The sequence below is a fragment of the Naegleria lovaniensis genome (assembly GCF_003324165.1).
Source record: "Naegleria lovaniensis strain ATCC 30569 chromosome Unknown tig054, whole genome shotgun sequence".
Classification (NCBI taxonomy): domain Eukaryota; phylum Heterolobosea; class Eutetramitea; order Acrasida; family Naegleriidae; genus Naegleria; species Naegleria lovaniensis.
In genome coordinates this window covers 37,531-50,362 of record NW_025407876.1, presented here as the reverse complement: position 1 = coordinate 50,362, position 12,832 = coordinate 37,531, and the positions used below count along the sequence as shown (strand labels likewise).

The 12,832-nt window shown below is 37.8% G+C and overlaps 4 protein-coding genes across 4 annotated transcripts; 3 read left to right on the top strand and 1 right to left on the bottom strand.

The window, feature by feature from the left end:
* Positions 1 to 34: 34 nt before the first annotated feature.
* Positions 35 to 3,322, top strand: C9374_012079 (uncharacterized protein; the record flags this gene model as incomplete). Its single annotated transcript, XM_044687806.1, has 1 exon — positions 35 to 3,322. The coding sequence occupies one exon, from the start codon at positions 35 to 37 to the stop codon at positions 3,320 to 3,322; it is 3,288 nt and encodes a 1,095-aa protein (XP_044542646.1).
* A 234-nt stretch (positions 3,323 to 3,556) lies between these two features.
* Positions 3,557 to 9,859, top strand: C9374_012078 (uncharacterized protein; the record flags this gene model as incomplete). Its single annotated transcript, XM_044687804.1, has 4 exons — positions 3,557 to 4,485; positions 4,597 to 4,879; positions 5,014 to 7,287; positions 7,373 to 9,859. 4 exons carry the CDS (start codon positions 3,557 to 3,559, stop codon positions 9,857 to 9,859), a joined length of 5,973 nt encoding a protein of 1,990 aa, XP_044542645.1.
* A 1,308-nt stretch (positions 9,860 to 11,167) lies between these two features.
* On the top strand, positions 11,168 to 11,644 carry C9374_012077 (uncharacterized protein; the record flags this gene model as incomplete). Its single annotated transcript, XM_044687803.1, has 1 exon — positions 11,168 to 11,644. The coding sequence occupies one exon, from the start codon at positions 11,168 to 11,170 to the stop codon at positions 11,642 to 11,644; it is 477 nt and encodes a 158-aa protein (XP_044542644.1).
* A 504-nt stretch (positions 11,645 to 12,148) lies between these two features.
* C9374_012076 (uncharacterized protein) lies at positions 12,149 to 12,823 on the bottom strand (the record flags this gene model as incomplete). The annotated part of the gene is made up of 1 exon (XM_044687802.1): positions 12,149 to 12,823. The coding sequence occupies one exon, from the start codon at positions 12,821 to 12,823 to the stop codon at positions 12,149 to 12,151; it is 675 nt and encodes a 224-aa protein (XP_044542643.1).
* Between the last annotated feature and the right edge of the window lie 9 nt (positions 12,824 to 12,832).

Below are 12,832 nucleotides of genomic sequence, written 5' to 3'. Positions count from 1 at the left end.
ATCATCTTCCATGAATCATCATCTTAATGGTACCATGGACAGGAGAGTAATGATTCATTTACGTCGGAGCAGTTCCTCACTTCTCTTTTCTTCCTTGTTTGAATCAAATTCTCATCATCAAGGTGATGATGAAGAGCCTTCTTCCTATCACGTTCAAGAGAATGAGAGAAGAGTTAATTTGCCTTCTCCATCTTCGGATTTATCATTCTTGAATATTGAATCGGAAGATAATAATTTTCATCATATTCATCATCAGCACGATATGAATGGAGATCATCAAAAATCTATTCATTTGGCTAATAATGAAGCAACAACCCTCCATCGGAAAGTACATCAAAAATCGTACTCCTTCTCAATTTTGAATGGTTTTGGAAATGATTACAATGAGGTCCGTCATGACGGTCAACTAGATGTCAAAGATGACACGACGATTCAACATCATCACCATGCAGCCATGGTAACAACAACACCAAACCATTTGAACACCATTCAGCATTCTGACAATACTGCATTGGCCTCTAATTTTTCACACCAAAATTGGCCATCGGAAGATTTTTCATCCAGCCCAACCAACTCGATGCATTCATCAAAACAGAAATCATCGTCGTCAGCCCCATCGACTCTTTCAACGACTGCCCCACACTCTTCTCATTCCCTCCAAAATCATTCGAGTACTTCAACATGTCCCAATTCAAGTTCTTCTAAAAATTCAAAATCCTCTCTCGTGACATCTTCTTCTAGCTCACAAGACAAATTTTTAATATGGTGGATTGCATTCATTCTTTTATTGATTCTTTTGATGGCCATTTCTTTCGGATTAATGTCAGCGATACCTGAAATTAAGAGAAGACGAATTGAAAATACGCCCTATTGGGATGAAGCATTGAAAGCTAAGGAAGAAAAACGAAAATTGTCCATGCAACATGGAATGTGGCACAATATTACCGTAGCTGTTCTTGGAGCCATTCATGCACGTCGTGGAGGACCAACGCCATCGACGACGACATTGTCTACCATTAACCACAATGTGCAACCTGTACCCTCGATCGCATCAAGCTCAGGTTATTCGTCGGGCGCTCAGCCATCAGCAAGCACATCACTTAGTGACAGCCAAATGGAAAGTTTGTCCCTCCGAATGAGAGGTCTCGTTGGAAATGCATTGAAAATTTCATCGCGAAAACAGGAGCAAGGACCTTCTCCTCAAATGTCATCCAAGTCTTCATCATCGAAGACTGCTAAAATTATGATCATTGAAGAACATGACAAGAAGAAAGCAAATGGTCATGACTCGAATCCTATCTCAATGAGCGGACCCTCTCAACAACCCATTACTAGTTTACCATCCAATGAATATTTATTGAAAAATCTAGATCATCCATTTCTTGACTCTAAGGACATGATTGAGAAGCAGTATTTTGCAAATCATATTTTATTGTCACACGACCTCAATCCATTTTATATTGTGAATTCTTCTGCATTAACAAGTTGGAAAGATTTTTACAAAACTCTACTTTTGAAATATGCCACTGAAAGCTTCTCACCATCTCTATTGCGGCCGATCGATGAAAAATTTGAACAGGATTTCTTTAGAAGAATTCTAATTCGAGAAAAATCCGTTTACAGTAGAATGTCTAGCGCACAACTTAAATCACAATTTTTTGGTCCTTCTCTCAAGCGAAGAATTGCAAATTCCAAGTTTGTGGATTGGAGAGCCAATCATTTGTTGTATGATATCGACCGCACCCATGAGAGCGACACTTCATTCCAATATCAAGTGACATCGAGACGCTCCACGTTTAAAGTTCATGTGAAATTTAATGATGTAAAATATAGAGATGACTTTTTGGAATACCCTCGTGTGACAGAAAAGAGTCGAGAACGCTATTGTGAAAATAATTATTGTGAAACAGATTATGACATGGCGAATTTGCCTCCACACAGTGACACTCAAAATGCGGCCAATCATTCCACAACTCATAAGTTATGCATTTTATGCGAAACAAACATTCCAAAAACTCAAAGTTCACACTTTTACAAGGGTCTCTGTTACAAACCAAACTTGGACTTGGCTATTGTTTCCATTGAAAATGGAATTCTTGATTATGGTCTGCATGATCCATCGAAAATATTTTCAATTTTTGACAGTCATGGAAATTTATTTGCTCAAGATCAAATTGGTTCTACTTCTGCACTGGAAGCTTTCAAACACTACAATTTGGAATATCATTCACAATTAGCAAGCATTGGCCCCATTCAAATTCCCTCACCATCAGAGCCTGATAATTTCTTTATTGAAATTGTACCACGATTAATACTCATGGACTCGTATCTTCCTTTGGAAATACCAATCGTTTTACATGAAGAGATTGGCGTTGAAAAAATTGATCTCTTACAACAGTATGGAATGATTTCACCAGCGAGACAATTTCTTTTCGCTGCCTCTGGTATTCCTACTTTTCACATGGCTCAGAGATTATACTTTTTATTTTCAAAGGACATTTCTGTGGTACCACGAACACCAGATATTGCTTTAAGAGTGGCTTCAAATGTAATGAATAAGGCCATGCGACAATTTACTACGGTGAATTCCAGTATTTTAGAGTTACTGTTGGACGCATCACAGAGACCATACCTGCTTGTCGTTGAGAAGGATAGTAATCAAATTGGAGACAATGATGATGAACATACACACACCATTTCCAATCGTCAACAATTGCTATCTAGCATGCAAGAATTTTGCAATTCCAAAGGACTATCATTGGTTCATTTGAAAATTCCAACAATCAGATCAACAAATAATTCGCAAGTCAATTTTACCTCGACCACTAATGGCAGCTATGTCATACTTACTTGGACAATGTCATCTGGACAACAAGAACAACAAAAGATGACTCTTTCTTTTATTGAAATTGGAAAATTATTTCATCAAGCACAAGGTGTCATATCATTGTTCGATTTTCCACTTTCACACTATTTATTATTCATGAAAAAATCAAGCTCTAGCACTCCACAAACAACACCATCAAAGCAAGAAGTTTCACAACAGAACGATCATGCAATGAATCTAAAACAGGTCGAATCAACAAGCATGTCAACAAATCCTACAACTTCTCATTTTGTTCTCGAGATTGGATCAAGAGAAACACTCCATAATGAAAATTATTGTGTGGCAAGAGCATTGGGATTGAAATATTATACGAGCGTAATAGTGAAATATGGAAAGAGGAGCAGAAGTGATGAAAATGACAATGATTCTTTTGAGATTGATGTGGGAGAGGTCGTGCAACTCTTGTCTACTGAATTATCATCCTCTCAACAATAATAATACCAAGACAACCAATTAAAAATTGTGTGAATTTTGAAATCAACACAACTTGTTAACATGTTTTATTTTAAAATGAAAGAACATGTGAATTTAACACATTTACAAAGCTATTCAGTGCAACTAGCATTGTTGATGAACAAGGCAATGAAATGTTGCGGGCTCAAAATGGAATGTTAACTTTCTAATTTTTAAGTTGACTTCGACCAACAACACGAACAAAATCAAAAAAAAATGTTCAACTTTGCAAGCCTTTTTGGTTCGAGCATGAAAGCAAATTGCAATAATCCTTCTCAACCGCTCTTGTTTGAAACCTATGATCAATTTTTGTATACAAGAGTATTTCCTAGTAGTGGAGGAGTTACTTTGGAAGGTTCCGACACTTCTTCTTCATCATCATCATCATCAACCAACAATAATAATTTTGGTGGTGCTAACATTGCTCATGATCAGATTGCTTCAGCTCTCAAAGTAGTTAAAACTTGTAATGTTTATGAAAAGCACGAGTTGGATTCTGCGTCTAGTACACTTCCCGAAACGCAACGTAATTTGCTCATGTTAAAAGCGTATTACACAAATCCTTCAAAGGAGGATACAAAGTTTTTACACAATACACTACGAGAAAGTTTGATGGATTTTGCTGGAAGTCCAGGTCATGATACAGCTTTCAGTTCTTCATCGTACAAGACCAAACAAGATTTCAATGCTTCCAAGAAGGCACACGAAATTTATCATTCGGACTCGGCTGATCTTTCATCAAGTGCTGAAGATCCGCTTGCATTGGACACTAAAGCTCTAGAATCCATACTAAAAGCTGCCGATCAGTGTCTAAAGATGTCTCCGAATTGCATTGAAGCATATAACGCGTTAGCCATGTACAAGGCAAAGTCTTTCGAGGAAGCTCTTGCTTTTTATCGCCAAGGTCAATCCAAATTTTCAGAATACTATAGCAAAGAATTCATCTCATCAATGAAAAAAAGCAATTGGACATATCATGACTTGCGACAATACATGCGTGCCATCATTGGAGAGGCAAACACATTGAGAAAAATGGGACGATATGAAGAAGCTCTTGCTGCCTATTACAGAGCGGAGAAGATTGATCCAGAGGTTCATTCCATGATGGTATCTTATATTAACTTTCAAATGCACATTCCTGAGTGGTAAGTGGTTTTGGTTGTGATGAATGGATTGTTTTATGGTCGAATGGTTTTAACCTATTGACTCTATTTTCGTAATGAAATTATTATTGTGACTCGCACAAATCGATTTAGCTTAATGAGACTTGGAAAGTGGAGAGAGGCCTATCAATTTATGAAGAAAAAGAAGGATCTATTGGAATTGAGTTCGTCAAAGGTGTTGTTGTGGAGTTTTGCCTTGTGCGATTTTGTTGTTAATCAGAGGACTCCAAACCACTTTGCAGGAGAGGACATGATTAAATATTCCGAGAGTCATGACAGAAATGATCTTGCACACATGTACGGACCCCTATGGGCTGCTACAAACAATGCACCGTTGGTCTACGAGTACTTGCTCGGAATTCGAAAACTTTCAAAGGTATGTTTTTGCGTGTTTGTTTTCGCGAGTTTCATGAATGTGACTGTCACAAAATGTCCAAATTTTGGTTTCATGGGTTCTCGGTTCTCAATGGCAATTTTCTCCTGATACTCTTTTTTATTCACTTCAAATAGGTTCGAATTTCAAAAACGTTAAGCTTTACTTCTGACAGTCCTTCCATTGTTTCTCAAGTGCAATATGTGACAGATCATTTGGACCTCTGGTTAAGCGTACCAAAGGCAATAGAATGGGCCATCAAAAATTGTAACACTGCCTATGCATCGTTGTCTCTATCGAACAAGGAGGAAAGCCTTAATCGACGTTACTTCCAAAAATCTCAGCCATATGATAACTTCTTCCGTTGTTATTCAAAACTATTGTTTGCTGATGTCAGAGTTGATATTTGTTCCACCTTGCTTCATCAAGCTGTTTTTGCTGATAGTGTGGAAGCTGTGAAACTTTTAGTAGATTTAGGAGCTAGTATTTTTTCAAAAATGGAACCACATGCTTTCCACGTTGCATGCTACTATGACAAATCAAGAGAAATCGTCAAGTTCTTTTGTGAAAAAACAGGAAACCCACTAAGAAAAGGACAAGTTCCTCAATCACCTTTACAAATGGCGGCGAATCAAGGAAATTGGAAGCCCCTTGCTGAAATACTTAGCTACTTGCTAAAGAAAAAGAAGTTGACACAATCCGTCCTTGTCGACTGCCTCGAAGAGGTCTTTGGGTCAAGCTGCTACGAATGTGTCAAAGGACTTTCTAAGTGTCAACGGTGCTTGTATCACCAAGACAAGCCTCATTCGAAAGATGTGTCATTTGAGAAATGTACCGAGTTACTTTTATTGTTTGGTTTGGAAGTGAAAAAATCATTCTTACAACAGCTTGCCAAAGACTATCCACCAAAGAAGGATTTGATCAAACTCATTTCAGATCGAATGGACAAATCGGTTTCAATCCTACCTCGTGCCTTCAATATCACAGATCCAGAAGTATTGAAATTACTTTCGAAAGACCAAACGCCACCAGAACAACCAAGTACACCAAAAGATGAAAATGCTTCGAAGGAAAATGAGAACAAACCATCCAAGCAGTCAGAAAAGAAACCCCAAGAACAACCGTCCGAAAAGCAGAAACCTCAAGAACAAAAATCAACCAAACAAGATAAGACTCCAGGACAGTCAGCAGAATCTTTGAAAAATCTTGGAAACGAAGAATTTAAGAAGGGTAACAATATCAAAGCCATCGAGTACTATTCAAAAGCATTGAAACAGTCAGACAGCACTGAAATCAAACACATTCTTCACTCCAACATGTCTGCATGTTATTTCAATATGAAAGCCTATGAAAAGTCGGTCAACAGCGCCAATGAAGCCATTTCATGCAACAAAACTTTCATTAAGGGATACTTGAGAAAGGCCACGGCTTTGGAGGCATTGAAAAATTACAACGAAGCTTTAATCGTTGTTAAAGAAGCAATCAAACTCGATCCTGATAATGAAGCTCTTGTAAGCATGTTTAAGAAATTGAAACAAAAGGCAGCAGAAGCTGAAACTCATGAAGATGAAGAGGAAGAAGAAGAGGACGAATATGACGAAGACTATGAGGATGAAGAGGGTGACGAAGATGAAGACTATGAGGATGAAGAGGATGAATATGACGAAGATGAAGAGGATGAAGAAGGAGACGGTGATTTACCTTCCAACTTTGAACAGTTTGTCAATATGCTAAGTTTCATGAACGGTGGCAAGTTACCTGAAGGTGAGCTCAAGGAACTGATGAAACAAATGAAGAGAAGTCAAAAACAAGAGGAGACTGAATCTTCTTCCCAAAGGGGTATGGCTTTGGTGGATGGCATGTTAGAAAATCTCGGTCCAATGCTCGAACAAAGATTTGAACCTCACAAAAAAGAAGTGTATAGTTGGCTTTCTCAATTATCGAACCAGCAAAAGCTTTCAATCTTTGATGAGACTTGGAATTCCTCCCTTACTCAACATGCATCAGTTGTGAAGAATCTTTCAAATATCAAAGATACATTCAAGAACGTGGTTTTGAATGACAAATTTGCACCTCTCATGGATGCAATTCTGTATGCCAAGAACAACAAGATTCAACTATCCAAATTCTTCGATCCTGCTTTCATATTCAGTGCGACCTGGGAACACATGCCCATGGTTCAACCATTATTTGAGATTGTTGGAGAGGTATCAAGTAAGGTGAATGACAATCCTATTTTATGTTTGCTGACAACCATTCAATTTATCGCATCGTTTTCAGCAATATCTCACAAAACATGGGAAAAGAAAGTATTGAGTGGAATGGCTAAAAACAGCAAGAAAGAAATGCAAGATTACACGAATAGCTCGTTAACTGAGTCGCACATCATCAAGGGCAATGAGAAAAAGAAGGTAAGTTATCAACAATCATACATACTCCAGATATACATGTCAAATTTATCACAAATTTTTTCACTTTTTTGAACTATTTCTACAGAGACACTGTCCCATGTGCCCACGTATCGATGATGAAAAATTTACATTCCTACCATTGGACATGTCTTATGACAATCATTGTAAGATTTTGAATAGTTCCAAGCAAGAATCTCTTGAAACAAGAAAGAATGCACTAATTTACATTTCCAAGTGTGAATCTCACGTATTTGAGATAGTGACAGACAAGGTATTCTTTGCTCAATTGAAAAAACTATTGGAAGAGGAGAAAGAGAGTGCTTTTGAAGTTTTAGGAAATGTGTTTGCTGCTCCTCATGTGAAAGCCGAATTGTTAGAGCAATGTCTTTCATGCGTAAACGTACTAGAAAAGGATTCTCAATTTATGAAAAAAGTGTTATCATTGGCAAATACTAAGTCCATTACTCCAGCATTGTGCCGATTCTTGGCAAATGGAGCCTTCTCAAGTGACAAATTTGGCTGCATGATGGAAGACTTTTTGCCTCCTCTCTATGAAAATATTGTATCGTCCTTCAAGTTATCAGAGAAAAAGACTCCTCATATTAACGCATTGCGAGCAACAGCATGTTTTGCGAGTATTCCAAATTTAAGAAGAGGCATGCATTGTTTGGGATATGGATCTATTTTGTATCAGATCCAAGTCAATCCACTAACGTGTAATATTGACAGCATTGCTGCTGGAATGGCAACTACTGCCAAAGATTGGCTCACTTCTGGTGACAAGGAAAGAATTTCCTACAAGTCAAAATTCGATCCTAGCTCCAAACTAACGAAAGAAGATCGCACCTCTCTTTTCCAATGTTCTTCAAAGTTTTCGATCGAAGAGTTACCACCTGTTCAGGAGTCTCTCTTTGCCTCAATCAAGAAAAACGGCTTTCTCAAGTCCTTAACTGGAAGATTTGTAGCAACTGTTTGCGATGGCTATGGAATCTTCAAATTGTGTCGAGTAGATCGAGTTCAACATGAATTTGTGGTCACTGGAATTCTATTCAATGCCTACACACAAGTGGTGCGTGATGTTTTGAGTGGAGCATTCGACAATGCAAGCAATTGCGAAAATTTCCTCAAAAGTTATTTCAGAGGTACCACCGCTCCCCGTCCTTACAAGACTAAATTCCCAGATCAACCTTATACTTCATTGTCGTTCATTCCTGACTCTGTGGCACTTGATATTTTTGGAGCTTGCATGGCAGAGACTGTGAAAATCAGAAAGCTGAACGATACAGAATCTTCAATTTTAGAAGATTGGAAAAAACGATTCAATCGACCAAACCTTGGATCTCAAAAGAGCAAGAGCCTACAAGATGTCTTGCAAAATTGTCTTCTTTCAGACTTGCAAGTCTCGAGTGACAACAACCGTGACAAGACATACAATTTCAAATTTTACAGAGAAATGATGTGTACTCCCTTCTTCCACAATTTTTACTTTGCTGTAGGAGATCAAATGGAATTTGGATTTATGCCGCCCTTCGAGACGGTTCATACTGAAATTACGAATATTCATGACATGCTTCCAACACCAAAGAATGGTGTCATGGATTGGATTGTTTGCATGTGTCAAGTCATTGATCATGTTCCTGAAGCGAAGAAATTCCTCTCCAACATTTTCACATACTCGGCCAGTTACTTGAAAGTTTATGGAGCTCAATCGATCGCCTCTGACATTTACTCGAAACTTCAACAATGGCATCAAAACCAATTGAAAGCAATCGATTTACCATTTATTAGAGCTTTCATTGAAAGAACCTATTATTACAATGGTCAAGAAATGTTGCCCGATGGAATGGTTGTGGCTCTCTTTAAGCAACATGGTTTGGAACATGCCATCAATACCATTTTAGAAAATAGTCGAAGTAGAATGCCGGCTCGTCTCGTTCCAAGAAATGAAGTATTTATGGAATTGTCAAACATGCTTGCTAGATGGCTCGTTCGTAGAAAATCCAAAAACAAAAAACCACCAAATATTCAAACCTATTTTTCCAAAGTGATTCCTAAAATTGTGGCACATCCAGAAATGGGACAGCTGGCTGGTACACTAATTGTCAGCATGTCACAAATGAAATTAGTCTCAATTATTTCGAGCATTTGGAATCAAATTACTGCAAAAAGTTTAAAAAAGGGAGAGCCTACCGATTATTTTGAATTGGATAAACTTCGAAAACAACATGTTGAGCAAGAGAAGGAACAATATTTAAAGACCGTCGTAGAAAGTGGCACCAAGAAGGAAGAAACTCAAGTCAACAATGAGAATTCGAAACAGCAGCAAGCAGAAAAGGAGGTATCAAAAAGTATTGCCTCTACTACTCCCCTTCCAAGTACACTTTCTACCGTTCCACCTCAACCACCACAACAGAAACCTTCATCCAATGTGAAAGTGTGTGCAGCGTGTGGAAAACCTAATGCCACCAAGAGATGTGGAGGATGTCATGGTGTTGTATATTGCTCAAAGGAATGTCAAGTTGCTCATTGGAAGACTCATAAGGTTGATTGTAAGAAAGCAAGCTCAAAATAATGATATACCTAAAAAGTTTATTATATTAATGATAAAATTGTTCATTCCAACTGTTGTGACATCATCTGACTATCAGTCTTTTGGTTTTTTCCAAGTAGGATCATCGGCGGAAGCATCTAAATTAGTAAATACTGGATGGAAAGATCCAATCAATTGTGAACCATGTTGCTCTGTGATCCAATTAATTCTACGAGTAATATCATGATTTGGCTCTCGCCCAGAATCAAGAATCTTCTCAACATCATTTAAAGCAGCCATAAATCTTGTTGCCTTTTTTTTAAATATCAAACAATGAAATGAGTGACAAATGTGGATCATCAAGAAGAGGATTGTTTCGATCAAAAGAAAACACCTTTCTCAACACCATCTCAGTATCTCGCATTTCTCTGTCAAGTGGGTCAAGTTCTACGTCTGAAGGATAAAAGCGACCGTTGAAGCCAAAAGAACTACAAACAAGTCAATATAATCATCAACAGTCAGTTCCTGACGAACCTTTACAATTCCGTATCCACCCAAAAGAAAACTTTTGATTCAAAGAATGAATACATGGTAGATTATGTTGCGCGTATGACAAGTTACAATCGAAATAGTATCAACCAGAAGTCAGACATTGTGTTTGTGGCTGTGAAACTACCGAGTGATCTTACTTCAATTAGAATTAATAGCAAGACAGCAAGAAACATGTTGACTTGGTCACATTACAGATTCAAGCAAAGATTGCTTCACAAAGTTTGAGAGTATCAGTGGTCACACATTTATATTGTTAACGAAGCGTATACATCTAAAACTTGCACATGTTGTGGACCTTTTTACGGTTGGATCATCCGAAGTGTTTCATTGTCCATCATGTGGCTCAATTATTGACATAGATATCAATGGAGCAATTCTTCTTCGATTCCTTACTAAAAAAACAACTCAAAGAATTAGTTTTTGAGCACCTTGTGTGCGTTGGGTCCTTTCCCCTGGCTTTCACTCATTTGAGTGTTTGCTTGCAAGATCGGCACTTTGTTAGATTTGTTTGTTTGGTTCAAATTGTTGATTTAAATAAAGGAGTCAGGGTTATATGGTAGGAAAACTATTGCTTACAACGTTGAGCTTTGGAAATCCTTACACCCAAAGATGACACCACCAGCAGACGTAGAGACAAAGTTGAGTCTTCCTGCTGTGAGATTGTTGTGCGTTCAATACAAAGGAAAATCAGTCTCTCTATTTCAAAAAGTCCGGAAAAGCCTAAAAGGACTTTAACACGTGATAAGAAATGAATTGTCATTCACGAGGCTTGTAACACATTTTCACCATCAAAAAAAGATGACAACCAGCGGTGCTCGCAGACCCTGTGGCGTTCAAACCAAAACTTATCATAAATTGAAGAAACAATATAATAGAAACATGAAAGCAATGAAGAAATTTCGTATACAACAAGAACGACCTAAAGAACAAGAAGGAAAGGACCAGAAATTTCAGAAGAAATTTGTAATCAAACTTCCTCAAAGTAATCATCAAGAAGCGAGAGCTGTTTACATTGCCAAAATTTTTGTTCAACAACATCAATACTTTCTGTACGTTGGTGCTACTGGTGATTGGAACACGAGAAAAAAGTGTCATTTACGATCTGGTAGAAAAAAAGCATCAGCAATGCGTGAATGTATCAGAAGAGCTATATTCATAGAGTTCTATCTAGTTGGCAAATATAGAGATTTCAAGAGGGCTGAGAATAAGCTGATAGCGATTGCTTTACGCACACACCCCAATTTAATTTTGAACAGAAATTTTAATTGTTACTAAAGATCTTTGTCTCGACTTTATCGGGCATTAAGTGTTAGTTTGTCTCCAACAATTTTCCAAACTTCCAAATTGATCATCTTGTCTACAACAAGTCACAAGAAGGCATCATGCCAGTCGCACTCTCATTGTGGTTTCAGCATTCTAAGAAAAAGTGATCATAACAAAGAGGGACCCTATTTCGCTGAAGGGTTTTAAATAAGGTTCAAAAGAATGTTTATTTGATAGTTTAGAAATCCATGCAAAGAGAGAAACTCTTGCCGTTCACTCATGTTCATGGATGAAAAAACAATCAAAGATGTCCTTCCTGAAAGTGGCCTCTATAAAGGTTTTTCACAGGTCAATGTCAAGAATTCATGGACCAAACTTTGATTGTCAAATTTCAAGAGAGACAAGAGGTATTGTCATTTTCAAAGAGAGCTTTCTGAATATGTTAAGCTCCGTACACCCATCACAAGTGACAATGTCCACTGGTCCTCTAGTGTTGATCAACAATCTTTGAAGTGTCTACTCAACAATGTCAACAGCAGAATGAGCAGCCACAGCATGATAATTGTCATCAAAATCAATGGAGGATTGAGGCAAACAGACTTGCGCAAAATACTTGTCATCTTGTGTTTGGTCCATCATGGAAATATCTCTTAATTCAGTAACACAAAGAGTAGTTTCTAGTAATTCATCCTCAGTCATGTAACCCTCAACGTTTTGAATGACATAATCAAAGAGTTCCTTATCGGTCAAGATTGTTGTCAACCCTTGCTTGGCAAAGAATTGATTAATGTGTCTGCAATCATTCACGAGGAAAGACTTGGCATTGGCATGATGACTTTCAACAGCTTGTGAAACATCAATGATGTACACTTCACCATGAAGATACAAAATGTTGTACTCGCTCAAATCGCTGTGAATGAGTTTAGCCTTTTGATACATTTTTCTCATGTTGGTAATGACTTGAGTGTACGCCTTTTTCAACTTGTCCACACTTGTAAAAGTCACATCCTTCAAAGCAGGAGCTGGAAATCCTTGCTTTCCAATAAAGCTCATCAAAATGACATGATCTTTCACGAGATACGGTGTTGGGCAAGAAACGCCAGCCTCATTGAGCTTTTTCAAATTTCTCATTTCCTTCTCGGCATAAATTTTGATGTTCTTTTGACTGTTGGCCTTCATCTTGTCTTTCATACGTTTGAA